This window comes from Apus apus, chromosome 3, assembly GCF_020740795.1.
Source record: "Apus apus isolate bApuApu2 chromosome 3, bApuApu2.pri.cur, whole genome shotgun sequence".
In the NCBI taxonomy this organism is placed as follows: domain Eukaryota; kingdom Metazoa; phylum Chordata; class Aves; order Apodiformes; family Apodidae; genus Apus; species Apus apus.
Genome location: NC_067284.1, coordinates 73,613,104 through 73,639,122, shown reverse-complemented (window position 1 = coordinate 73,639,122; position 26,019 = coordinate 73,613,104). Strand labels below are relative to the sequence as shown.

Sequence of the window (26,019 nt, the reverse complement as noted above, 5' to 3'; positions counted from 1 at the left end):
ATTAATTGGTTCAACTGTATCAAAACTGTGCTAAACAGTAAGTCAACTGGGATGCATCATTAGTTCAGACAGTGAGTTCCTCACAACAGGAAGAAGATAACTGAGAACCCTAAGGCCCGAGATGATCTGAGGAAGGTTTAAGTATTCTCTTCTTGAGCCAGTCTACTTCCATGCACTCAAGTAAGCCTAACCTGCAGAGAGCAGTCTCCTTTGCATATGGGTATGTGGCCAGGTACAAAAGAGGCAATAGGAATCCATTTTCAAAGGGATTCACTTTCCACCATGACTGAACAACCACCACAAAGTAGATTGAACAAACTGCAGAAACAGACTTGGTGTAGGACTTGAAGAAATGGGGCAGTTATTTGCTTGACAAACAGCTGCAGGCATGCAGGCTAAGTGTGCTTGGAGATGGCAGCCAAATGGGCTGGGCTGGTTCAGCTTAGTGGAGGTTCTGTAGCCTAGCCAGATTATAAAAATCTGTGTGCGCCCTGAGGGTTACAAAGAGCAGCAGCTGTTATTTCAGGAAGCCATCGTTTGCGAAGTTGAAATGGGATTTTTATCTGTAGAGCTAGAGGTATATTTTTCATGGGCAATTCTTGCACTTCCACTGAATCTCAACAGTAATAGTTTTTAAGTGATAGGGTAAAGGAAAGAAACAGTAGAACAGTAAAGGAACAGTTTCCTCTCTGGTCTAAAAAAAAAGTCCAGCTCTCCTTTCTAGCCTCTGCAACCAGTCTTGAATCAGATGGCTGATGCAGACCCTACTACACAATTTTTTACAGCAACAGATTAATTTGTCTTGATTTTTTGTGTTTTTTTTTTTAACACCAACCATGCTTTCTGAAGACCACTGGTCCATGTAGTTTGTCTGATTGGTAGAATTTGTGGAATTGTAGAATAACTGAGGTTGGAAAAGGGACTTCTGGATATCACTTGTCCAAGTGCTCCAAGCAGGGCTGGCTCTTTGATCATCATAAGCAACTGTCTTTGCTCTTACAGGGACTGCCCATAACAACAATCACATATTTTCCCTCGCTGCCTTCTCTGCTATGTTGTTGATCACTATCAAAAAGTATGGGCAGCATATTCATCAGCTGCTTCTGCTGGTGAACCAATATGTTCTGTGACCTGTGTTCCTCAACTGGTGGAATAAACATAATAGCTATTATATCAGCTACAAATGTATGGTAAAGTCCAATTATTTAGAGGCTGGTTGCTCTATTTGCTGAAACTTTTGAAGCTTCAGAATTTTTGTTTATATTTTATATTCAGTGAAAACAAGACCTTTTTAAAATTTCTAGGTAAAGAATAGGTTTTTAGCAAGATACATAGGAAATAATAATATAATACATTAATATAGTATTGTAACTTTGCAGAGGATTTTATTGTTGTATTTTTTTTGTTTGGTTTTACATCTGACGTCTCTTGAGACAGAGCAGGACTTCAAACCTTGAGATCCAGACTTCTAGACTGTGAATAAAATATCTAGGCTGTAGAGGAAAAAAATTATCTTTCTTATGGAAATTTGTCATAAGCAATATTTTTAGATTAAATGTTTTGTCTTTGGAAAAATTTTAAGCTTTGGCTAGAAAATTTCACCAAAAGTAGTTATTGTTTGGACAGTATTCCACAAAGAAGAGAAAAGGACTGTTGAGCTATATAGGTGCTAACCTAGGATCTGTGTGTTAACTTGATTTTGCCCTTCATTGGACAATGAAACCACTTATGACTTCTGTATTACCTTCTAACCACAAAGTAAACCAATTTTGTAACTTGCTGTTTCAGAATTGGGGCAGTGACCTGTCATGTCCTGAACAGGCTCCCTCCAGTCGTGTCCCAACATCAGGTGAGAAAAAACTTGTAAGCTAAAATCACAAATAAGAAAGATTTCACCTGTTGTTTTTAAAAACAACAAGAACTTGCATTTTCAAGTCCTAGATGGAAAGGAAAAAATAAAAACTGATATTTTTATCAGCAAAGGAAAAAAGTTTGTCTTACCATACACAGGAAATTCTGCACACAGCAGGTTTGCTCTCTGTGGAAAAAAATATCACATTTATCATGTTCATATATCATATGCAGCAACATGGCAGATTGAAATGGCCTATGTAGGTTAGTGGCTCCCGAGTGTGACCTACCTGACGAGCCTACTCTGGCAAGGAGCACAGCAGGGGCACTGTGTGTAGTTGGAAGGTTTTAAGGGCAGGTTGCTAATGGGAAGTATCGATCTCTGACTGAAACCTGGAAACCAATTAAGAGAGATTGAATGTTTGCATCCCTAAACATATTGAATCTGTTTTGATTTATTTTTTTTCCTAAGCTGCTTTAAGGTCTATTTATTTCTTTGTTAGTTGAGGACACTATTGGAATAGAAGGCAAAAAGTTTTACCTTTTGTTATGCCTTTTGCCCAGCTGACACATAGAACTTCAGGCTCATTCTCCCTAGAAGTCTATAAAAATATAATCAGATTGGAAACAAAGACTTGGATCTTTATTCTCTTAAACAGTATTTGGTGTCAGTTATCAACAGTCATACTTGCTTCTCCTACTTGCTTTTTAGTACATGAGCTGCAACCTGCTGACATCAAAGTCATAGGAGCACTGGGAGATTCCCTGACTGTGAGTACTGCTGTATTCCCATGTTTAGAATGTGAAGAGCAGTTGTAGATGCCTACCTAAATGTGGTCGTTTCAGGCATCATCAGATAGAAAGCAAATTGCTTTGGCTTGGCAAAGTAAAACTAACCTACCTGTGTCCCATTGCAAAGAAACAGCCTAAAGGGATTTGAGTGACACTGGTAGTTGTGTAATCTGGTAATGAATAATTCAGGCCAGAATGGAGATGGGATCACATTCTCTATTGCACACAGTTTATTCAGGTGTTTTTGAAAAGGGAAATGTCTGCCTTATCATAACAGTCTTTTCTGCCATAAAAAAGAGAGCAAGCAATTGATATTTTTCATGCAATGAGAAATCTTGATAAAAAATCCTATGGAAATAATTGATTGCAGAATAAAGTGCTTCTCACTTGAGATAATTCTGATGCTTCTGTATCTCAGAATTTTTCTTTCAGATGTTGCTTCCTAGTTTAGACATCTTCTGGCTAAAACTCTAATGTATTTCATGTACTCAGAAATGCAAACTGAAAAGACTGGGCACAGAAGAGAAAGGCTTCAGAAAAGAATAGCAGGCAATACTGCAGATCTGCACTGAAGTTTTCTGAGGAAAAAGTTCCAGAATTACACAACACTACAGAATTTTTCTGGCATAGGATAAAAGCAAACATTTGTGTCAACAGTTCCCATGAATTTTAACTCCCGAGCTAAACTGGTGCTCATTCTGGCAGTTTCAGCTCCCATAGAGTTCAGAGGGAGTTGAAGGGAATGAAGCCTTTAAATGATCAGGCTTATCTATAGGCAGGTGTGCATGTCTTCACCTCCTCATTAGCTTTGAAACTGATTTTGCTTGACCTGATGTAATCCTGTCTTTCCTCCTGCTGAGCTTTGAGCTTTTCTTAGAAGACCTCAGTAATGACCCTGCAAGTCTCCCTCCTATCCATTGCCATGACTCTTAAAATTAATTGCTTGGTTTTTCTCTCCCATATCTTATGCTAGACATGTGCACTAGCACACATCTTTTTAAAATGTAAATTCTTTTAGTACATAAAATATCTTGGAGATCCCTAGTCATAAGGGCCAGACTCTGATGCTCGAGGTCTGTGTCTTAAGAGCTCAGCAAGACAGTTTTCATTCTGCCATTATTCATGCAGTTCCTATTCATTGCTGTTGCCACAGCAAGATGTGACTGAGATTTTTATTAAGGGATTTATTGCTGATGGGGACTGGGGAGTTGGGATGGTGGGCAGTGACAGAGTGTTTCTGTTGCCTGCGTACACACACCCTTATATATGCATGCACACACAAAGAGCAGTACAGCCAGCAGCAGTGCACACTTGCTGCTTAACCACCTCTGGCACAGAGGGGCTGCAGCAGTGAAAATCTGCCTTGGTCCACTATGGCATTGATTTTCCACCTGGACTTCCCACTAAAGCCCTGAATGCAGTCAGTGTTCATGGCTGAATTGATACCATGGCTGTTTGAAGAATACAACATTAAGTGAAACCACTAAGAAACAGTGACACTGCAGAACAACCCATATTCGCGATTGCTGTCCTGAATGCAAGTCAGCGTGCAGACCTTGCTAGAGGTCTGTCCCAGTCCTGTCACCTAGTCTAATTCCTCACAAACTTCTTAATTCTGATGGCTTGCTTGCCTGTTTTATTTATTTATAAAACATATTAAAGTTCACACTACAGGAAAGCCATTCTCAGTCTAGATGCATTTGGAAACTAATGAAACATTGAGTAATTTAGTCATGTCACTGGCTGGAGTGTATCCGCCTGGCTTCTTAGCACCAATGCACAGTGAAGGCAATCAATATGCCGATATGCTTATCTGTATTGGCAAAAAACAATCCTGCCTACACCTCATCAAGTCTGTGTGTTAGACTAGCAGACTGGGTCCAGCAGAAGAAAAGTGGATTTTACACCAAAAATTTGTTTAAAGATTAAAAAGTAGCTCCTCTACTGATTTAAACTGGCTGGGAGTTTTCATCAGTGGGTTTTTTTTTTGTTGTTGTTGGTTGGATTGTTTTTGGTTTTGTTTTTCCCCTGGATTATTAAGTCTCTCAAAATCAACATTCTTCAGGAAATGCCAGGATGAAGAATTTTCCATCAGAAAAAATCCAAACAAATACAAACCTGCTGATGTTATTCTGTGTCTCACTGGATTGTTTGCTAAAATATTATCAAGGTAGTAGTTTGAGTACATAAGTAGCCTTATGTCCTCGACATTACAGTCTGATAACCTCTGGCTGGACTGTCTCTGCTCTGGTGTTCCATGGTTTACTATCTAGATGAGCTGCGTTTGTATATGAGGAGAAGCCCATGAATTTGAATCACGGGAGATGCAGGGCTGCCCAGAGGCCAGTGTGTGGTGGTGAATAACGACATGGACCATTTATGCTAAAACTGGGATATTGCAAATGCTTGGCTGGATGCAGTGTAGAGTTACCAAAATGCTTTAGCACTTTCAAATCACATTATCTGTCTTACCTAAACTTGCAGCATTTTCTTCTTCTAATATTTTATAAATTGTTCTTTCCATCCTTTCCAGACTGCATTAGAAGCCAAAGGAACTGATCTACAAACAGACTGGAGGGGACTTTCCTGGAGGTGAAAATGCTCAATTTTCTCTTTCCGCATTTCTATCTAGACACACAGTTAAAAGCCTGGGTCACCTCATTCTGTAGTTATATGTTTAAGTATGTAAATGCAGGGGTAGGATGCTGAGAGCAAGTATTGCTGGGTAAGGATTGGAGGAGTCATAACTGGAAGAGAAAGGGAGTGATTCTTGTGGGGGGTTTGTGTTTGGTTTTTGTGGATTTTTTTTTAATATTTTTTTTTTTTTAATCAGACCTGATTTGCTACAAGCGTGGTCCTGTGTGTCTGACAGCACTGGATTATTAATATGAGTGAATACTTTCAGCCTCCTGCTAGTCTCTCTGGAGTTTATTCCAAACGTTGGTGTTACTGTGATTATCTAACATGTTGTTTAATGCTAGAGAGAGTCTGAGTAAGTGTGGACTGGCATGAGCATGTTGAGAGCACTGCATGCATATTCAATGAAAATGTCTCCAATATCTTTGCTGTTGCAAAGTGGACAAAGAGAATACATGTCAGAATGAGTGTGACTCTCAATATCCATGCTACAGCAAAAGGAAACTGCCTGCTTCATATGGGCAGAGATTGCTAAGCATATGCGCATGTATACATTCTTTCCTTCATCCTTTCTTCTCACCTTGTATATATCTGCAGGAGTAGATGTCTTCAGGAGGGGCTGACAGAAGTGGTATAAGAATGTATCAGCTAAGCACACAGACAAATCTTGAGTGATAGGGGCAGAAGCTTTTCTCATAATGTTGCAGAATCCCAGAGAGGTGGTTAATGAGCATTTAGTGGAGTCTCTCCTCTATGCATAACTGTACACAAATTTAGTTTCAGCAATTTTGGTGAGGAAATACACCTTTCTATGATGGGCACCCCAGCATGTGTATATGAAAAAACAGTTCTCCCAGTATGCTCTATTCCCAGTCTGGAGGCATAGCTTCTAGCTTAAGTGATGCCCTGGTTGATTTAATGTGAATCTCCTCTCAGTACGTTCCCTGAATTCTTGTGGTTTCTCTCCTTAGTCCTGTTTGAGGTTAGTCTTTTTTTTTGTCTTTTTTTTTTTTTTTTTTCTTCCTGGGCTGCTACAGCAACATATGGTGACATTATGACAGATGGTTGCAGGATTAACCCTACTTGGTGTCTTGTTTTTTTCCCTTTGTAGTATTGGAGGTGATGGGACCCTGGAGACCCAGACTACTTTACCCAGTGAGTATCCTGGAAAATCAATTGAGAAAAGCAGAAGGCGAGTATTACTCTGAAAGTAGTCTAAGTGGATGCTAGTAAACATCTGCAAACGGTTGGGGATCTCCATCTGTTGTGGATATGGGCAGTTCATGTGAGTCACAGCTGAAACCCAGACTGACCTGACTAGCTGTAAAGTTGACTCAGCCCCTCCTCGTCACAAGACATGCATGTGATCGTATGGTCCTTTTGAAAGAAATGATTAGGAGTAAATGTGCTGAAAGTAACAGAACTTCATGGCAGACCTGCTCCTCCCTGATTTCATTTTGTGCTTTCCAGTGACTGGTCATAAAGGCTGAGGGCAAATGAAGGGTTATGAAACAATTAGCAGTCCATCTAGAGAGGGTTGTAGACAAGGTTATGGTTCCTCCTGATCATTTTGAGTTGCTACACAGCACTTAAAAAAAAAAATATCTAAAAATACTTGTCCTAGTGTTCTGTGTAGTCAGCCCCTGTAGTTGCCATAGAAACCATTAAGTGGTCAGTGTGACCACAAATTGGAGGGCATTTATTGACAATCGTTCATCTATTTGTTTGTGATCCGTGCTGTGGGGCAGTTTGACAATACCTGATATTGTTGGTAATAAAATCTAACGTGCTTTATCTTGTACCACACACATTGCTGTGCTCAAAGAAAAACAGAAGCCACATTTCATTTACGCATTATAAATGAGATTCTATCAAGAGGTTTCAGACAGCACTACAGATACAGTAACAATTTTCAGACACTGCTTCCCCACTGAGGGTTTGGTGGGATCTCGAAATGTGAATAAAATTCAGTTATTTACAACCCCTACTAGTATTTTGGTGGGTAGCTGGAGGAGTAGGACATAGAGGGCCATATTCAGAGCATCTGCTTCCTGGTTCATGAAGGAAAATAACTATGATTACTCTGGCACTCAAATACAAGACTAACGAGTTACCTGGGACCCGTCCATCTGCCAGACCCTGGCTCCTCAAGGCTACAGAAAGAAATAGTTGCAGTGCTGACATCTGGACAGTAACTATGGTCTCCAAGGCAGGTGTAGCTTCTTTAAGGTCAGGTTAAATGAGGGGAAAACCCAGTTCTGTATTCTTATCACTCAATTGGCTTGCACTTCTGCAGGAGGCAACGCTGCCAGTTGAACTACAAATGATTAAACATGTTTTTTTCTCTTTTTAAGATATCTTGAAAAAATTCAATCCAAACCTCTTTGGCTTCTCCACTGGCAGCTCCAAGGAAACAGCTGGATTCAACGTTGCACAGAGAGGTGCCGCAGCACGGTGAGTGTGGTCACAGCTGAGAAAGGGCAAAGGGGTGAGAACTGATGGATTAGCAGAATAACTTTGAACTGCATGTCAAGGTTGAGTTAATATAGGTGAGCTACTTGTACTGAGCCTGTTTCTGTGATCTGATGGTTTTAAATGTTTGGGTTTTAATATATTTTTTTTTAATAATTAAGTATTTGGAGGATTTATTTGTATTTTGTTCTAAATTAGGAACAGAAACTTCCTTTCTTCATTTGACCTTTACCCAGAATTTCCAAGTCAATTCCTTAATTATGTATCTTATTCCACCAATACCTTTTTCTGCCCAGCGTTCAGTACACAGGTCCCTGATTCACTGTCAGGCTATATCTGTAGAGGGAAAAAAATCCATTAGCATCTTTCATTTATTTCTTGATTTCTGCAAAATGTGCCTCAAACTAACAAATAGAAGCCCACTCTTATCTTCAAGGGCATTAAGAACTATCTGTGTTTGCAGTGCAACTTAAAATAACAGAATGAGCAGCTGGAAAGTAATTCCTTTCTCCTTCAGAAGAAAACTCAACCAGTCTGTTAGGAACCAAAATAGTTAAGAGTTTGTATGGCATATACTGTGCCTGCTTATGGATGCTCATGGAATTTGCTTCCAAGACTTTCTGTGACACCTTCAACAGTCACTAAATTACTGCAAGAGAGTTTCAGGGTAGCCAGCAAAGCCTATTTAGCTAGTAAATACTACATGGGTGCCCTGAGCAAAGACTCAGGGCCATCAGTATGGTTGTGGGGATGCAAATAATTTAACTGCATTTGCGTGGGCAGGGATTATTATATCCAGCATAGTCTCATGCTAGTATACCAGGAGCTTGAGTTTCCAGCTGGTGTCTCAGCATGGTTTGTGCTTCACTCCATACACATAGCATCCTGCCCAGAGCTGGACAGGGACTGTCCAGCCTGCCAGTTTCACAGAGTAAACAGTATCTTCCAGCCATAAGAGAAGCCATGGAAATTTAAGGCCAGATCATGAATACTGATTATGTGCCCAGCTTCTGTGTAACTACCAACTCCACCCCTAGATTTTGAAGGGAGCTGTGCAACTAAATATCTCTGTGCATCTGGGCATTAGTGTTTTTCTCCAAACAAAATCCACTTTAGCCAACTCCTGAGATAGGAAAAATTCATCCTAGTTGCCTGCCACTTGGCCGCCATCCTAGCTGAAGCCCCTTCAGATCATTCACTTGTGCAACTGCTGCTGATCTTGGTCCTTCTATGTTTGCTCATCCTTTTGAGGCATCACATTCCTTGTACTGATTTCTGCTGATCCTAATATTCCCTGAAATGAGGAGTGGGAGATGAGGAAGATCATGTGCTTCCAGGGCATGCATCTAAATTGCTTCTGTCCTCTCTCTACAGCAATATGTTAGCCCAAGCACATGAATTGGTGGAGCTAATGAGAAACAGCCCGGTAAGTGCAACTTGGGCCACCCCTCACTGCTTTCCTGGTCTCTGGGAGATGACTTTAATTGATGGGATGCTTGAGTAGTGAAGAGTACTTTACTGATGGAAGAAAAGTTAGTGTCCTTGTCTCTGGTGTGCTTTCCAAGATGAATGTACTAGGGATTAGCCTTTAGGAGATGATAATTTTCCTATGCAAATCCATGCAAAGTGCAAACAAACAAAGCAGGGTGCAGTGTGGCCAGGAGTTGTGAGAGTGGTGTTGAGGAAGAAGAAAGATCTGGGGAGATCACAGGACTGCTTAGCTGAACAGCAGCATTTGAAGTGGAGGTCATAAGGGCTGAGTGTAGAATCACTGAAACAAACACCTGGTGACCAACACCAATCACACTATTCACTCTTGGCCCTGGGAAATGGCAGAGCTGGGAAGGGGGACAACTGAAGTCTTCCCAGGAGATTAGGACCTCTGAAAATTTTCTGCTGAACAGGCAAGTGATTAATCAGAGGCTGGAAACCTCAGGGTTGTGTGAATCCTTGTCATGCTACAAGCTTTTAGGGAATTAGTAGAGGATCTAGTGTTGTGGACCAGCCTGCTGTGCCAGCTCCACTGAGGGCTACAATGGGCACCAAAAGGGCGACTCACTTTTAGTGGCTGCTGCTGCAGTTTGGGGTGGGAGGAGGAAATCTGGGAGAGAGCCAAGGCTGCCCTGCTACAAATGTCAGCTGAATTTGAGCAGATGACTCTCTGGGTGTGAGCTGGTGGTTCACGGAGAGCACCCTCTAAGGGAATGGGAGTGCCTGGTGCTCCTTGGCTCAGGCTGAATGGGAAAGGAAAGCATGAAATAAGCAGGATTTGTCAAAGCATTCATCTCTCTGTGCCAGCACCCTTGATGGATGCTGCATGCTAGTCCCACTGACAGTTACTCTGTATTAGTGGTTGTTTGGCAGAGTGAAGGGTGCTGGCATGGCTCTTCAATAAAATAGTACATGGCTCTAGAGCTTTATTTGCTGCTTTTTATGCATCTTTAAAAACAGGGAAGGAGGGAAGTCCCTGCCACACTTTGCCTCTCCATGAAAGGCCTTTCAGAGCTAAGTGCTGGTTAAGGAGGAGAATTCAGACCTGTGGGTGATTCCCAGGCCTTTCCTCTATCTGTGGGATCCTTTTGCAGATGTTTATTACGTAAATGCGCCTCTCTAAAAATAGTTGCCTTTGATTCCTTTCTTTGTACTGAATGTTACAAAATGTTTTTATGAGATCCAGCTCCCAGCAGCTCCTATTGTTAGCTTGCAGTGACGTGGATGCTGCAGCTGCCCTTATATGAGCTCAGTGAAGTCACCAGCCTCTTGGATTCTTCTATTTTAATCCAGCTGTCTGTTCCCTGAGGCGCTCCTCACCCCTTCTGGCCATGGGGTAATACTTGCCCAGCTGGCAGAGATCCCCAGCAGCTCCAGTTCCGCAGCTCCATGAGTCACTCCAGCATCCACACCCACACTGATTCATCCCCACACTGCCTGCAGTGTTCAGCCATGGCTGGTAAATCTCTCCTGTCCATCCCTGTCCTGAAGCTAATATTCATTTAGACATGCTTGCTGCCACAGACACATTTCTGTCAGCTACCCTGACAGATCACGTCTGCTGAAGAGGATTTCCTTGCAAAAGCCAAGGTGAATTGCAGCTACACTAGCAAACAGTTCACGTCTTCCCCCGGACAGATGCTTTTCTTCTGTCGTCTTCACTCAGCCTACCTCCTCTCTCTGTTCTGCCATGCTGTCTGTACCCTGTTTAGCCCCATTGGGGAATGTTACCTCTGCATGCCTAAGCAATGGATGCTGCAATCTGTTTATTTTATGTGCCACTAGAAAATTAATTTCAAGGAAGACTGGAAGCTGATCACAGTCCTCATTGGAGGCAATGACCTATGCCAGTACTGCTTGGACAAGGTTTGTATCTGAATTAGACATGCTCATCCGGGCTCTTGGCAAGTGACCAGCCCTGGAAATTTAACCTTTCTCTCTCTCTGTGAGCCAAAGCTCCTCTTTGTTTAAAAAGCATTTAGAAGTCCTGTTCCTTTAATCTGTATTTTATCAGAAAAAAAAGTGCACAGCTTTTAATACTGGGGCCAGGCAGCTCTGAAGTAATGCATTATTGAAGAACCAGCAGCCTGCCCCATATTGAACAAATCACCAAGGATATATTGAAGAGCTCTCCCAGCTTAACTGGACAAAGTAATCAAGACAGTGTAGTGTCTTAGGCATGTTGTTATGGGGACACAAGTGATGTTTTATTTTGGAAAGCATCTCCATGCAATAATTACTGAGGATGCCTGATTCAGAATGACACCAAAAGAAATAACATCACTTTATAGTGAAAAAGATGTACTTTATCTAGGTACCCCCCTCTGAAAGTGTTCATGTAGCACAGACTGGGGTCTGGACCCAAGCTAATTTAAATTATCAGGGATTCTGCTCTCAGTTTTGCTGCAGCCTGGAGCCTTTGCCCCCAGAGATACACCTCTGTAACCACAGTCACAAAATCGTTTGCCTATGGGTTTTGAGAGGCCTGATTGCCTCCATATCCATCTCTCCAGATTGGCAGTTTAAAAAAAATATATTGCTCTGTTCATATGGTGAACCAGTCTGATCTAGGTCCCATAAAAGACAACATGAAATCCAAAAATGTGATTTATGTAGTCATTCATCAGGCAAAGCCTCTGCCAAGAACTATTCTATACTTCAGGATTTTCTACAGAGATTAGGGGAATATATTAGTGACATAGAAATGCAAGCACTACATAACCTGTGTGCATGTGGCAATAAACCTCTTGATCTGAAAACATATCTGCCAACAAAGGCAAAAAAGGAGAACTGAGTGGTGTACCTTCTCATGGAGCTCCTTGCAACTAGAGTCTGTGTGCTCCTTTGTTCAGGCAAAACAGTTAAACTTCTTGGTTCCTAAAAGAAGCCTGATCCAATTTTAATTTTTTTATTTTTTTTTTTTAACTACACAGGAAACCTATTCAGTGCAAAAGTATGTAAAGCACCTTCAGGACACTCTGGATGTTTTCTATAAGGAGGTAAGCTTTTAAGATACCCTAGCAAGCTATGTTCCTGGCAAGCACACTGGTGTTTTTCTCGCCTCTGATAGACTGCCAGTGATTATGTTTCACAAAAGGTCATCTTCCAAATAGCTTGAGTCAGACTGCTCCTCAGCACTGCATTTCAACCACTGTATTAGATAATACACTCAGAAAATGGGTTGTAGTTTCAGGAAAACTGTGTTTCGTGGTATTTTTGCTGTGAACCAAACATAGCACAACGCTACTGCCAGTTTTGAGGGCTAAACAAACTATGAAGTTTCTCTTACCATAGAGAAAATGGAAATGCCCCAGAAAGTGAAGCAGCATTTCAACTAGCTGGTACTAGCTGCCGGGAGTTTTTTGGCTGACATCCACTATATGTTTCCCTCCCCCTCCCTTTATGCATAATCCTTGCACATGCCATTGGTTGCAGTTGGTGCAGTTTGCCCTGACTCCCTGACCTACAGATGGCACTTCTTTCTCACTTTGTAGTGGTATAATGTTTGGTGATTTCATATGTCTGGTTATTATAATCCCTGCAGCTTCCAAGAGTCTTTGTCAACGTGGTGGAGATACTTGAGATTTCTGGACTGCGTCAGATCGCAGCAAGCTCTTCACAGTGTGCTTTGACAGCAAAGTAAGTGAGCAAAGCAGGTCTTTGCCTTTAAAGTGCTACTTTTTTTCATCAATCTAGATTGCTTCTACAGGAGGACATCCAGACTGAGCTTTCCAAGCTATTTTCACTGCTGCGTTTACTTGATACACTAGTTCCCATCAACTTTCTACTACTTCTTCCAATACTCCAACTAAAAGGCATGCACCTGTAGGTAGCAGAGTCATCACTTTTCTTCTAAGCTCTAAGGCAGCCCTTCACAGCATGAATCACCATATAATTGCTGTACTACTGAACTTCAAAGCCTTTTATGCCCAGACATTCACTGCTCAGCAGCACAGACTGACATCCCTGATGCCTCTGTTTGTGTTCAGTGCTTCATTCCTTTGGGTGCAGGCTGGTTTGCATACAGCAGAGTGCACAACCAGGAACAACTTTTCACACCTAATGAAGGTTAGCAAAGTCTTAAAGAAGACTGAGGGACTTGTTTTAGAAAGCAGTAGTGCCTTTACATGAGTCAGTGTGGACATGAAAAGATTCTTTAGTCTAAGAGAAAAGTGTAACATAGACCAGTGGTTGGAAGCTGATGCCTAATTAATTCAAATGAAATTAGGCATAGATTTTTAATAACAGAAGCAATTAACTCCTGGAATGTACAAGAAGGAAAAGCAGTGAATAGACTATATTGCTTTATGTCTTCACGTTTATTCCAGGCACGTTCTTAGAGGATGCGTTTCAGTGAAACACAAGTTATTGCCTCTTGATATGGGGATTGGCAGAATGAAGCACAGGAGTCTGAGTAGTCAGACTACATGAACAGTTTGTCTTTTCAGTCTTTAAACCCCCAAACCCTGAAACTCTTCTGTAAGTGTGTATATGGGGTTTTTTAAGCCTAACGTGATTTCCTGCTAGTATGTGGTATACTAAACAGTGTATCTGACTCAGAGTTGTGGATCCTGAAGCTCTTACTGGCAGTGACAGGTGGTCACTTTGAGAACTAAGTCAGTAAGAGTTTTTTATTTCTGAAGTATTTGTCAACCTCTAGGCCAAGGAGGTGGCTCTCCTTCTGCATGAGAGCTTTGAGCATGTATCCTGAGCTTCTTGAAACAGACACAAATTGCTGAAGAATTGCCTAAGCTATTTCACATCAGCTTTTAATTCTAGTACTTCTTTTGTTGAAGGAATTTCTGTCCATGTTTCTTAAACCCCGAGGAAAACTCTTCTGAACTACAAGAAATTAAAAGAGTTAACAGAGATTTTCAGGTAAGACCTTGATTCTGTAATGGGTTATCTTTACTTGTGTCTCTCCTTATATCACTTCCCTTCCTCTTAGACCCTTCCTCAGCAGGACAGAGGGGAATAACTGGGAAACAGCTTGGCTACAGTCTAACAACTAAAGCCTTACCCAGCTAACTGGTTAGCAGCAGTGCAAGTCTTTCCATGCTGCCTCATAATTTGACCTCAGTGTTGAGCTGGAGGCAGATTGAGACCAGTTTTATCTCCCGTTGCTGTTTTGACAGCTGAAAAGGAGTAACTGGTGATGGCTGTTTTGTTTATATGTGTTTGTCCATTATTAATCCAATGAACGGCTCACATGAATTAACGCATCACTGCAAGGGTGACACATTGCTTTGTATCAGCTGCTTTGTGGTAATTCTTAGCAGAGAAAATTAACTAAGCCAACCTGATATTCTTTTCTTTTGCTATGGGCTGACAGCACGCACACAGATAGCTTCCCATGGGTCAGCTTGCTACCTAAGAGTAACTTTTTGAAGCCCCAGGCATAAGATTCACTCAAATTTAACAAAGGCTATAAATAGCTAGTGGAGCAGAAAGTTTGGCCATCCTTACTCCTATAAATACAGGAATCACTGTATCAGTTCACATTATGTTCTCCAGTCTTCCATTCTTGCTCTGGCAGTGAATGTTGTCTGATGAACCTGACAATGCTTTAAAAAATCCAGCTTGGATAATACTTGTATAAACCTATCCAGGGAGTGGTTCTCTTAACTAATGAAGTGGCACTTAGAATGTTTAGAGATACAACTGGGAGCATTAGAATTTATACCCATAAGCTGGCAAGTAACAATGAGATATTTTTTTTTTAATTGAATTAAAGTCTATTGCCGTAGTTTTCAAAAGTGGCAGGTGATTTTTTCAATGCTTAAGTTGCATTTTACTTCAAGTACACCTTTCTGAAAAATCAAGCACACTTCAGTCTCAAGTTGGCCTTCTGGGCCAACTTCACTTGTAACTTTCAACAATTTTGGGCTTGGGCATTTGTTTTTTTTTTAAATTCTCTGTACATTTTAATCTTGTTGCAATTGTGCAGCAGTGTAAGGTACAAACATCTTTTTTTTATTTTATTTTTATTAAGCAACTTTACATTTCAAATTCTCCTACCTTCTGTGCATTTTCTTCATGAGAAATCTCTTCATGAACCAAATTCTTTTCCTAGCCATTCTCTGGACTGATTTAAACTGTTCAGCTGGATTTACATTAATAATTTATGGCTTCCCACACTGAAGGAAGTGCAATATGCATGGGTTTGATGGCTGACAAATATCAGACGAACCTTGTAAGTAATTCTGGTGTTTCCACTCGTGCAACTCCATACAGACTGAAGCCTTACAGCTGATCAACAGTGGGCGGTACGAGAAGCGAGAGGACTTTGCCGTTGTCATGCAGCCATTTTTCCGAAACACTTTGTTGCCCCTGGATAGAGTGAGTCCTGTTTTTCTTTCCCTTTACACTAGGACCAGTATTTTGATTTCTCTATGTAAGTAAGATCTGTACCACACAGTCTGTGTTTTCTTTGCACAGTCTGGCAGCACAGGGTGGAACCTGTGGTAAGAGTGACAGAGGAAAAGACACGAAAGACTGTGCTGCCTGTTAGTCAAAGTGGCTTTAGGAAACCTTTGTTGTTTGCACCTATTAAACCCAAGCACCTTCTGGCTTCCTCTAAACTGCATGTTGTTTCCCCTGTTGGAGGCTTGGTTGTCGTGCACCAAAATTTTCTTCTGATCTAGGCTATGGAACGTGTTCAGGTTTCCTTCACAGAGAGACCAGCACTTGTATGCCTGGTTCATCCCAGCCTGGAAACAGGAGGCAGCCTTTGAAGCCAAACACCGATTCTCCTCTTCTCCAACCTTAGCATTATGTATGCTGTGTAGTTAAGGATACAAATATTTAGCATTAATCCTGGTCAGAAACATCCAGTTTTGCATAATACTGATCCTTTGGTAGTATCATCCCCATTTTTTTCTGGCAGCCTTCAAGTCCAAAGAATGGCCACCATGCAGGTAAAGATGAGGCAAACTCTCCCTCAGACAGGTATTTGCCACAGCTGGTTAAGCCCACAATTTTTAACATTGCCTGAAATTCATCACAAATTTCAACACCTGAAAGGTTCTAAGTCTGAATTATAGATGTTTATCAAGCAGGAATAAGCACTTTTCTATCAGTTCTGTATGAGGTGGAGTGTGGGTCAATAGCAGTGTCTGTTGGTTTAATGATAAGTTTAGGTTTGTTATGAATACTGAAGTCGAGCAGGCTGAATTACAGCGTAGGTGTCAAGATGCAGTAATCAGCCCACAGGCAGGAGTACCTAAGTTTATTTTGTGTCCAAATATGAGCATATTGCCTTTAGAAAGATACCAAAATTGTGAAGTGAGTATGCCAAGTACAGTGAACTATTATATATGTTGGATTACGAAGGTTGAAATGTGCTGAGAAATACATTTTTTTCTTTTATTGTAGAATGACAAGCCAGATATGAGTTTCTTTGCTGCAGACTGCTTTCATTTCAGTGTAAGAGGCTATGCTGAGATGGCCATGGCTCTCTGGAATAATATGGTAAGAGGTTATGACCTAGATCCTTATATGTTTGTGGTAGCAGTCCCTACAAAAGATCACAAGAAAGGTGTCTGAAACAAAACAGTAAGCAAGAAATGCAATCAGTATTGTGACAAGAGGGGGGCTGTTCAACTCTGAGACCTTTCTCAATCTGCACTCCTTAAGAACACAATCCAAAGCAATCATGTTGCATAAAAAAGTGCAAGTCTTTGCTCATGCAAAATGAGAAGTTCTGTGTCTGAATGTAATGAAAAATTCCCTGTAGGATCTGAAGCAATTCTAGTAGAGTCACTGAAGCTACTGGGGGGCTGAAATCACACCTATGATGCCTCTGCTTGCAGTCACATTCCTTCTGTCATTTTGGGGAAATGATAGGTTTTGAATAGTGCTGAAAGGGTGTATAGGAGGCACATGTTGGACTTGGTAACTCCAAGGTCACAGTTGCTTTCAGAACACCATGATGTTTCCCATGGTGGAAGGAAGACTATGACATTTTCATGCCCCAGCAACATTTCCTCCTCTTGTCTCATAAACACCAGTACCCAAACATGTTGTGATAGCAAAAATCCTGTATCCTGGTTTGTACAAAAAAAAAGCATAAATGGGGGAGAATTTTTTTTTTTTTTCAGTTTAAGTAAAAGTTTAAGCAGGTGATTGTCCCAGTCTACTCTGCACTGGTGCTGGCCTCACCTTCAGTACTGTGTGCAATTTTGGGCACCACAGTATAAAAAGACATCAAGCTATTGGAGTGTGTCCAAAGGAGAGCCACAATGATAGTGATGAGTCTGGAAGGAATGACTTATGAGGAGTGGCTAAGGTCACCTGGATTATTCAACTTGGAGAAGAGAAGGCTGAGGGGTCTCATTGCAGTCTATGGCTTCCTCAGGAGGGGAATAGATGGGGCAGAGACTGATCTCTTCACTCCTGTGATCAGTGACAGACTTGGGGAAATGGTAGGAAGCTGAATCAAGGGAGGTTTAACTTAGATATCAGGAAAAGGTTTTTCACCCAGAGGGTGGCTGAGCACTGGAACAGGCTCCCCAGGGAAATGGTCACAGCACCAAGCCTGCCTGAGTTCAAGAAGCATTTGGATGATGCTCTCAGGCACATGGTGTGATTCTTGGGGTACCCTACACAGGGACAGGAGTTGGACTTGATGATCCTGGTGGGTCCCTTCCAACTCAGCATATTCTATGAACTTGAGAATGAGGACTGGGAAATGCAGGGCAGAAATTTGTGCAGTTGCACAGGATATAAGGATATAAGCTGTAGGATATAAGGATAGGATATAAGCTGTAGGTTCAGGGTTATAGAAAGCAGTAGACATACAGAGCATGCATGTGCTCTGAGTAATTGTTTTGTGCATGCACATCAAATCTGCCTGTTTTCCATCAGGCTTCCCTGTCTCAGACTCCAGATGAGAACAGTCTGGTAGGCTTTGTTGTACAGTAGCTAAAACAGGGCTGATGGTGGCCCAGGAGCCCCAGGCAAGTGTAGAAACATTCAATTTGAGCATGGCTGCAGGTTTCAAGACGAAAAAGTGACAGCACCTGGATATATCATAGCCTTAAATTGGGTTTCTGTTGTCACATGGTGTTCCTATTGGCCATTACTCATTCCTGAATCACCATGAGTTTTTTTTCTACACCACTGGAGTTTTATTCTGTCCAGAATGTCAATCATTTCCTATGCATGTCAGGATATCGACACAAAGCTTTCTACTGAGGTGGTGGAGATCACATTCTTACTGATGCAAAGTGCAATATTCCCTTCCAGAGAGATCTGTAGGTCTATGCCAGCTGAAGATTTTACTATTTGTTATTTAAATCTAGTTCTTGTAACACATCTCTGCTTCTTTTCACTCGCCGTCCATGTACGCTGGGGCTGTGCAAGCTTCCTGTAAGGCCGTATTGTTTCCCTGTTCCCTGAAAAGCTCAGCAGGCTGTAGGCTCATGGCCAAATGACATGGATTCTTGTCAGAACACATAAAGGGCCAGACTGTGCCTGGCCACTGTGTTGGTATGTGGGGACAAGAATGGCTTAAGGAGCCTCTCCCTCACCATGATGTTCTTTGGCCTTTTTGCTTTATGCGAAGCAAAGCATGCTTCTGCTCTCTGAAGTCAGAGAACTCTGTAGTCTTAAGGGACCCCACTGCTCCAAATTCCACCTTATTAGTCCCCTGGCCCAGGGAAAGACTTGCACACAGATAATGTCTTTAACTTCTGCCTCCACATTTGCCGTATGCTCTAGAGGAGCTATGCATTTCTTCCAGAAGTTGGCCTGTACGCTCATGAACATGGAGATACTGTCATCTTCAACGCTAATGCTTCTGAGGAACAGATTGCACAGAGATGAAGCAAGCAGGGCTGGCTACAGAATTTTGCACCTTATCATCCTTTGCCTGGGCTCTGAAACAGATTCCTTAGCAAGTATCCTGGCATGGGAATATTGCAATTATCTGCAAATAACCCGTTGTACTCCAGAGAAAATGCTATAGGATATAAGCCACACATCTTACAAATTACCACATCAGAATTTGAGATGTTCCCTTTAAGATGCAAAAGAACTACCAAATTCAGTCTTCATAACAGAAGCTGATGGGCAGGCCAAGTGGTTAGGACTCTTACGTGAGTCCAGCAGGACCCCATGACAATCAGCAAAACTTGGCACTCTGTTTTGCTTCTCATCTTCTCTCCACTTACTAGATTTCTTTCCTTATGTAGTATCATTTTGACACGGTTTATCTTTCTTAATTTTTCAGTGTCTACTTCCTTTTATTTTCTGTTTTGTTCGGTTTGGGTTTTTGTTTTTGTTTTTTTTAAGTCTAAACTAGAGAGAGAAGATATTCCTAGTATTTCCATATGAGAATCTTATTAATAGAATTTGTTCTCTCCATATTGTGGCAGACTTGTTGTGGTATTGTTTCTCTCCAACATACAGCTGACCTTTTAACCACTTGAGGACTGTAAATGCATATAAAGACAATAGCAGAAGCACCAGTACTCTGCTGTGCTGTATTCCCAGAAGTGCTGGATGACAACTCTGTGGTTCTCTTTGGACCAGCCCTGAAGTCATTACTTCAGGCATGTCCGTAAAAAGTTGTAAGCACTTCAGTTAGCATGACTGAGCAAGCTTCTTCTCATTAGCTTAACTATGGTAACCGATGGTATGTGCACTCCTCACCAACCACAAATGCTATTCCATTAGCCTGGACATATTTTGAGTTTGAAATGGACTCAGAATGAGCCATTGATCTCCTATGGCAACCTAGCTGACAACTGCTAGTATAAAAAAAGCTCTATTTGACTAACTTCTTGCAATCTTGTGAACTTAGCCTCAGCTAAAACTCCCAGGAAATTTGTCTGAGTGAAGACTACAAAGGTTGGCACCATCTCATCCTGTCACTGTGACACCTAAGGATCTTTCAATACCATGCTAAGTAACATGACTAACATCTGTCATGTATGTTGTTGGGTTTTTTTCTTTGTGGTTTATACTGTCATTTGAGATGTGTTACGTGGGAGAACTGGATGTAGAGTGAACCACTTTGTTTTAGCAGAATATTTAAAGTATGTGGTATTCAGAGCTATTTTCTCCTCCACTTAGTGCAAAAGGAGGAAAGGTTTCTCCTGTTCCTTGCTTCCTGAGGGAGTTTTTCTGCAGACAGTACATCAGATTCTCAATGTCTACATTACATGAGTGTTAAACTGTTTGGAAACTGTCCTGTGATGCTCCTTCTACCATATATCTTCACTGCTGCAAGCACTAAAAGATAGAATAAAAAGTTGTAACCGCCCAAGTCAGGAGACTCTGAGGAGGAAAAAAAGAGGCATGCTTACTATTGCTTTTCTCTTCTTCAGCTGGAGCCAGTTGGTGAAAAGCAGACTTACAACAACTTTACCCATGACAGATCAAAACTCAAGTGTCCAAACCGAGTAAGTAAAGGTCAAGTTGTCTATACTCTCCATTTACCATTTTTATGTTTCTCCATTCTTCTTATTAGTAAAATTATTTAAAAGAGTATCTTTGTGAAGGTTTTAAAATAGCTAACTTCTGCTTTGTTACACACAGGAAAGTCTGCTTAAAATGTAATGCAAAAAAAAATTTCTTTACTCCAGTGGAAAGCGTCGTATTTAAGCCAGTTTTAGTGAGTCTAAGTATTTCCATTTGGTTGTCTGCAGCAAAAAAAAAATTGGAAACTATGCCATTGCTCTCTGAGATGGCTCCTGTTTTTTGTTCTTGGAACTTTCAAGGAATAAGGCAGGAAAGAGTTTGAGCTAAGATGGAATGAAGACAGAAGCAGCTCAAAGACTGACAGTTTCTCTCTGGGTAGGGGAGATGGCATATTGTCTGAGTGCTGCCTGTTGAGTGGTTTGTGGTCATTAAACCCTTTGCTTTTCCTTTGTAGGAGACACCCTTTCTTTCTACACTGAGAAATAGTGGCTTCAGAAATTCAGATCTCAACTTGGAGAAAACCGAAACTTCAGTCCCCTACTGGGCTGTCATTGTGGCTGCAGTAGCTGGAATCCTGGCAGGTTCTTTACTCATGTGGCTTGTGTCACGAAAAAGAGCCAAGAGGAGCCAACATGAGACTGACACAGGAAAGAACATTAAGTTGACATCTCTGTAAAGCAAGTGGGACAAACATCTGCCTTTGCTGAGGAGAGACCAGAGAGCAGCAGGATAAAAAGAACTGTTGGATAAAAATGAAGCTTCTTTGTTAGCCAGGGATTTTGGGGCCCAATAATCTTGATCCAAAATGTGCTGTAGATTTAGCTTCTGCAGATCAGTCAAGTGGAGGATGAAGTTTAAAATGTTAAAGCTTTTTCATTCTGGGATGCAATTCTCCATTTAATGTGTATTACTTGGGATGTCAGTTGGCTCCATGAAGTGAGAAAACTTGTTCATGCATCTTGGCATTAATTGCGCAACTGCCCTTTTTTCTTACAAAACTGTATATAAAATCTTAGCTACAAGACTGTGATTGTGACCTTGTATTCCCCAAGAGCAAGGTAAGTGAGATAAAAAAGAAAAGCTGCAATTACACATTAAATTCCAGCAAGACCATTGAGTTGAAGGTGCTAAGTTGATTCTACACAGGCAAGTACAATACCATGGAAACATCTTTAAGCCAACTTCCAAGCAACCTGGACCATCGATGTCACCTCCCTGGTGCAGTGCTGAGCATCACAGCTAGAATAACTTCACTCTCTGCAAGTGCCTTGGACTCCAGGCTCCATCTCTCTGGTACTGGATGTGGAGCTGGGCTACATGCATCACTTCTCCTCCAGGGCTAAGTAGCCCAGGACAGAGATCTTTCTGGGAAATCAGACATTCCTTGTTTTATACTTGTAGGTCAATTAATATGATCTACCAACACAAAAGATACTTCACAGGTTCCCTGTGATTTTTTTTTTTTTCTGGTATCTTATTTCCTGTGTCTAATAATTTACATTTTGATTTTATTGAAACCAAAGTGTGGCTTGCAGTGGTGTAATTTTTTATGAGGTGTACTACATTTCTACTCCAGAAATGCAAATGAGCAGAAAATTAAAATGTTTCAGAGAAGAAAGTGTTCTGAGATTCCTAAATTTCCTTATTATGCATACAGAGGGTATTCAGACTTCTCCTTTTTCCGTTTCACTCCTGCAATTGTCTTTGCTAAGATAAAAAAGAGATGGGTAAAAAACAAGTTGTATAGTCAGGTTTCAGGGGCTGTAGCTCCACTCATCTCTCCTTTGGTCTGCTCTCAAAGGCTGGGCTATTATTAGTAGGACTCTTATTTGTCTAAATCTTATCGACAGATGTGTGTCCAGGAGCTCTACATGCAGCCCCTGGTGGGGATATATTTAGAATGCAAAACAGAAGCACCTGCATCTTCTTTCAGTGCAGCACAGGCATCTCTGCCACTCTTCCTGTCCCCGTCTTCACTGAGGGCTAGTAACTGTCTACCTGATAAACCAACTGCTGGTATTTATTTAGCTCAGCAAATGGAAGGAAACACAGCCTCAAACCTCCAATGCAGGAGACAAGATTTACTGTGTTCCAGTACATTCCACAGCACCTTCACCTCAGATATATTGCAAAAATATAAGCCTCACAAGTGAGAAACCTGAGCAAATATCCCAGTGGATCATGGCAGCTACAATCTCTTCTCCTCCCTAAATGGAGTTCTTATGAGCTCTCTTCCCTCCAGGGAGCTTGGATAGGCACTTCTCATACAACACTTAGCTTGGGAAGGAGTGAAAAGAGAGAGCTCTCTGAAAAACATTCATTAGTACTTGGTATTTCAAAGGAAATTCAAACCAGTAGTTTGGTGCTCATTTACCTTTCTAAATCATGTGTGCATGCAGGAGGTGGGGTGGGGATCCTAGAGCATGAGTTAAACACACAAAATACTGCAGTTACTCACACCAAGTTTGTCCAGCCTGGAGCTGGGTACAAGTGCATCTTGAGTTTCATCCTGGTGCCCCCTTATAGAATAACTAGGCATCCCCTTTCCACACCTAGAAAGCTGAGCTTCTGAAGGCCAAAACGAAGATGTGCAGCCAGTTGGGAATTGAGGATAAAGATGGCTCTTAGCTCCTCTGGCATCCTGAAAGATGCTAGAATGTAAATAATTCTTGAGCAAGAGCCAGGGTGACTCCATTTTGGACTGCAGATTCCCAGTTCCCTGCGGCATTCAGCTCAAAGGAATGCTGCCTTTACTGGCACTTTTGGGAACTGAGAAGCCATTGAGCTTAAGTTGTATTGGCCCTGTGCTGCTTCTGCAGTAGGAGACTTTTCCCCTAGTTTCTGTAGCTGTGGTGTAGCTCTACTCCACCAAAACTGCAGGAGCACACAGGAGCTGGAGCATGAACCGGCGGCCTTCTTATGTAGTGTATGGAAATATCTTCTGGCATCTTTCTTGTGTAGACTGAAGTATGTGATGAACTGCACTGACATTTAAAAGAAACAACATCAAGAATCATGCAGTTTGCAGCTGCTCTACAAGCAAAATTATTTCCTTGAAGATATTACTGCTGAGTGCTCCCTCTGTGCTCATTAAGCAGAGGTAACATTAAGCTGGAGTGAAGGACAAATTATTAGGTCTCGATCTTAGTCTGGCTGCATTCAGTGTCACATTAAATCAGAAAGTATAATCAGTACATCTGGTCTGCCAGTTGTCTATTCCTTCTTTTTTCTTTCAAATGCCCTTGTGGCATTTTTCCTCACTGGACTGCTCAGTAGGCCAGATTGCCTACTGATGCACAAAAGAAGAGGCTTAGGAGGAACTTCAAGTCTGTATGGAAAAATGCATTAAAATGATGCCATCTTAGCCCAGGGTTTTGCTTTTGGGTTGTGTTCTCACACAACACTGAAAACTTGAAAAATATCTTGTCTGTGTAAAGTGATTTATTAACCTCCAGAGAAAATTTGCTTTGTTGATTCTTCCTCTGGAGAAGATCTACTGCTCAGCCTGCATGAGCAGTCACTGTCCAAAGGACCTTTGTTGGCACTGGCCTTGCTGTCCAGCTCAGGTTGTTCTGAAGCACCTTTGGGACAAGTGTTATGCCATTGCCTGATCTTGAGAAGTAATCTGTTCTTCAAACAGCAAGGTGATGGAGCCTGAAAAGTGTTGGCAAATCTTCTGTCTACAGATTAGACAGCTGTCGAGTTAAAGTTCTGGCTTCCTTGCTTGCTGCTGATGGACCTGCCTCTCATCATGGCATAGTGGCTGTGTTTTGCTTTGTAATGCCAAACAGCAAAAAAGGGTTTCATCTAGAGTCAGTTGGCCCCAAAATCCTGTTTAGGTGCTCAGTGACTGAGGGAAAAGAGGGAAAATTCAGAAAAACATGCACAGAATAATTTTGTCTGGCTTTGGAGATTGCTAAATGTTTCCTCCCACCAGCTTCTGGATGTAGGATACAAATGCATGGATTACAAATGATGTCATTTTAACAGCAGGTCAGTATGTTTTAGATTGGGACATCTTGGCAAGAATTTTGTTACTTTGAGGGGTATTTAGCTAAAATGATGAGGTGAAACAACCCCACCCCAAAGACAGTGGTATAGAAAAGCCCTGTGTTTTTACAACTCTGCATTTGTGTGATTTGTATTCCCTTGGGTATTTAAAGAATTTACTATTGCAGCACCACAGGTTTGCAATGCTTGTTCTTTTTTACCCTTCTTTTAGGAAAGGAAGGTATCTGGGATTTTGGGAAAAGCAAGACAAAAGTCTATCCATAAAATACTTCACAAATTATTTAGATAAAACAGGTTTTCTGAGTATCCAAGACTGCTGAGCATGACAGGAAGGGATGCTCCTGAGAACTATTGTGTTAAAACTATTACTGTTCTGAGTTCACAGTTTGCTCATCCAGGCACCTGAGAAGTATTTCTAGCCACGGGAGTCTGTATCCAAAAAAGGAGGTGGTGGAAGAAGGCAAAGAGGCTGGCACACTTTAACTTAGCATGTGCTGAGTATCTTCCATTCAACTCTCGGCAACTGTCCTTGCCAGCACTTAGCTTTTGTGGACAGCAGATGTTACACCATCTTTTTCACCTGTTGGATTCCTTCCTGTGTTCAGTAGATTTCTCTTAGGCGTTTTGAAACCAAACACTATCACACACCTGACTGGGAGGGGAAGCTTATTAACTTTAGCTGCGTTTGATGAACCTCCCAGTGCAAAGCAAAAATTGGTCTGTTTTGATCCTCAAAGATCATGGTTGCCCAAGGGAAGAGACAGAGAACCCATGGCTTGAGCAATTTTAGAAAGAAATCCAACAAAACACAGGAGAGCTTCTTTAAGGAACTATTCACTGGCTAGAGGCTGAAAAAGTTTCAATATGTCTTTCAATTTCTGTGACCTATGTAACTATCATTCATAACACAGTCATAACTAGATAAAGTTATATGAATTTTACTGAGAAAACTTCATTCACTGAACTGTGTGGGTCTTCCCTAATTGCAGGCATTGAGCAGGATTTGTAGAAGTCAAGGATGGAAACATGCTCATGTCCTCTCCTGGGCAGAGTATGGGATCCATTAATGTGTTTCAGTGGTAGGGTGCTGGTACTCTGCAGGCCTTCTGCTTCCTTACAACAAGAATTTAATAGTCCTTTTGGAGTAGCAATGCTGCAGGATTGTGGTTTAGGCAGTCGATAATTTCTGCCATTGTTACATGGGCTGACCCAGGAATAAGTTATTTCAGCTGGAAAAACCAGCTGCTTCAAAACATTGAAGAGTGTTTTCTCATCAGTGTGAAATTATTATGACTGTGAAGAAAAAAAGTGACCTGATACCCTGAAAGCGTCTGTGTCATA

General features: G+C 41.4%; 1 protein-coding gene across 1 annotated transcript in view; it reads left to right on the top strand.

Annotated features, from left to right (window-relative positions):
- PLB1 (phospholipase B1) overlaps positions 1 to 22,276 on the top strand; it is a 79,948-nt gene extending 57,672 nt beyond the window's left edge. Inside the window, exons 45-58 of the mRNA XM_051616061.1 lie at positions 1,789 to 1,849; positions 2,564 to 2,622; positions 5,177 to 5,235; positions 6,392 to 6,435; positions 7,635 to 7,734; positions 9,127 to 9,178; positions 11,029 to 11,109; positions 12,177 to 12,242; positions 12,788 to 12,882; positions 14,040 to 14,121; positions 15,478 to 15,582; positions 16,618 to 16,713; positions 20,574 to 20,648; positions 21,122 to 22,276. Of these exons, the coding sequence (XP_051472021.1) occupies positions 1,789 to 1,849; positions 2,564 to 2,622; positions 5,177 to 5,235; positions 6,392 to 6,435; positions 7,635 to 7,734; positions 9,127 to 9,178; positions 11,029 to 11,109; positions 12,177 to 12,242; positions 12,788 to 12,882; positions 14,040 to 14,121; positions 15,478 to 15,582; positions 16,618 to 16,713; positions 20,574 to 20,648; positions 21,122 to 21,343 (1,197 nt within the window). The 3' untranslated portion in view covers positions 21,344 to 22,276. The remainder of the gene's footprint in view (positions 1 to 1,788; positions 1,850 to 2,563; positions 2,623 to 5,176; positions 5,236 to 6,391; positions 6,436 to 7,634; positions 7,735 to 9,126; positions 9,179 to 11,028; positions 11,110 to 12,176; positions 12,243 to 12,787; positions 12,883 to 14,039; positions 14,122 to 15,477; positions 15,583 to 16,617; positions 16,714 to 20,573; positions 20,649 to 21,121) is intronic.
- Positions 22,277 to 26,019: the final 3,743 nt, after the last annotated feature.